The 2,391-nt window shown below is 37.2% G+C and overlaps 1 protein-coding gene across 1 annotated transcript; it reads right to left on the minus strand.

The window, feature by feature from the left end:
- Window positions 1-1,229: 1,229 nt before the first annotated feature.
- On the minus strand, window positions 1,230-1,778 carry LOC131034509 (caffeic acid 3-O-methyltransferase-like). Its single transcript, XM_057966011.1, has one exon. The coding sequence runs from the start codon at window positions 1,776-1,778 to the stop codon at window positions 1,230-1,232; it is 549 nt and encodes a 182-aa protein (XP_057821994.1).
- Window positions 1,779-2,391: the final 613 nt, after the last annotated feature.

Consider the following 2,391-nt stretch of genomic DNA (forward strand, 5'->3'; position numbering starts at 1 on the left):
GTCCATTTTATTCAAATTTAATATCTAATAAGGTATTACTCTAGGAATACCTTTATGAATCTAAGTTGAATTCAAAATATAGGAGATATAACCCACTCTTGTAGAGTTGGCCTCTAACCCTCCATGATCTATTGATGAGATGATTTCACTTGCATGAATACAACCCTAGCCTTACGAGTTGATTTTAGTTCTAAGAAGTGGAGAAAAAATTTTGGGATCCAATAGGATGGAAAAAGGTATTAATATTGGGGTCAAATTCAAATTTTTAATTTGTAATATTTTTTTGTCAAGGATGTTAGCAAGAGAAATTATGTTGTAGATTTCGCATGCTCCTATCTATATGGGTAGGGTCACGTCTACTCAAGGGTACTAGCACTCTCCTAGTACATTCGAGTGTTGTCCTATCTATATGCTTATTGAGAAAAATGTCAAAAAAATTCTTTTAAAAATGTTAGGTATGTATTTTCCATCTTTATAATTTTTATTTTATTTTTTAAAATAATGCCTGGTAAACCTTTTAACGTTACTGGTGATGCTGACATGACACACCCTCCGGCTCCATGAGAAACACTTTTGACCTGGAGCTATGAACCGGTGAGGCCACAACCGAGGGACCTCATCCCCACACTTCACTTGTTCAAGCTCGCGAGCACAACGACATAGCGAAGACACATTGCCTCTGAGCACAATGGCCCAGCAGGGGTTTGAAACATGGTGGCCGCTTCACCAACGAAGTGTTTTAACTGCGACACTACATGTCTGAAGATGATTTTCATAATTGCATAAGCTACTTCTAAATTAAAAAAAAAATTCTACCAAAAAAATATATATATTTTTCTTATATAAATTTTATAGATTCAACCAAATTATATAAATAATAAGATCCCTATTCTTAAAAAGACCAAATAAACTTCACAACAATGTATTTATAAGAAAATAATGATATTGCCTGTTATTGTACACACTAATTAAACTCAACCCCTTCGATGTTAATAATATCTTATAATTAATTGCAATATACAATATGCCCATTAGGCTCAACTACTTCGGTAAATAATTTTTTCGGTATTAATTACCATTTGGAAGCAGGAAGATAAATCTTTAGGTATCAGGTGGGGCCATTTCAGCTACTACCATTAGCAAACAACCACACAACTCATGCCTAATGGCCCACATACATAGTGGATAACACAGTCACTTTTGATGGGGGCGTTTTGGAAATAATGAAATCATTTCTGGAACTCATTAACCCAGGCTCCATTAACACAACAAATTGGCTTCACACCTCTTGCAAATCCTATTGCTTTTCCAAGGTCTTTGAACTCCTCCTCTGTATGCTCTTTGGTAGGGTACTCAAATGCATTCACCCCATGTGCCTTGGTGAATGGTTGGATCCCTTCAACAATAGCATCCTTAAGATAATGCCAAGTGTCTATGAACACCTTGTCCTGGTTCATCAAGGCCAGTGGTGCCAAGGACAGGCCATCCTTGTTCTGCACAAGATATTTGCAGAGAGGAGTCAAACCATAGAGCCTCTCAGGCTTTCCATTCTTGTATGTGCTTACAGAATAGTTGAGGAGGGAATGACTTGCTAGAACTCTCAGAATCCTATCTAGAGTAATTGTTGCATCAGGGTTTGTTACATTTGGAATTTGGGACACAATCTGAGCAGGGGAAACTTGAAGGCCATCGCCTGCATTGGCTATGATTTGTAGCGCATCAAGCTCTATTGCAGCGATGATGACTATAGGGAGGCAGGTGAAGAAGCCTAGCTCCATTGCCATAAACCATTCTTCCTCGTTGATAATGGTGGCACTAGCAGATTCTGGGGCACATTGATAGAGATTTCTATCTGAGGCACATTGACAGAGCTTTCTATATGATAAAATAAGATAGATTTGGTGAGCTCAGCATTATCTCCATGTCGTCGACATGAACTTTGAATTCAGCATCATCTACATGCCCACACATGAATAGGCTTCTAGGTTTAAATTCACATTTTCCAGGTTTAACTTCACAAATGAAGATATCAGGAAAGAGCACCATGAATTCAAAAGTCTACTATCCACTCAATCAAGTCACAATCTTCATTTGACCTTTCTACCCATGGAGTCTGCCGTTTTACTTTGCATTATCATAATATAATATTACCCAAAGAACCAGTCCCACAAAACTTTAGTGTTCACCATTAGTGCTTGTCAACTGTGTAATAGTTAGGTTGTCTTGTCTATTTGTTCGTTTTAAATTGAGTAGAGAAAACACATAATATGAACACAACAACAACAAAAAGAAAATTAAGGCAAACACAAATAACACATAACACATGGTTCACCATAAAAATGGCTACATCCACTTGCAAGCAGGGAATAACTTCTATTAACCAATCGATGT

This window comes from Cryptomeria japonica, chromosome 11 (genome assembly GCF_030272615.1).
Source record: "Cryptomeria japonica chromosome 11, Sugi_1.0, whole genome shotgun sequence".
Lineage (NCBI taxonomy): Eukaryota > Viridiplantae > Streptophyta > Pinopsida > Cupressales > Cupressaceae > Cryptomeria > Cryptomeria japonica.

Coding starts and splice junctions, on each gene's coding strand:
- LOC131034509 (XM_057966011.1), bottom strand. CDS start 1,778: ATGGAGCTAGGCTTCTTCACCTGCCTCCCTATAGTCATCATCGCTGCA.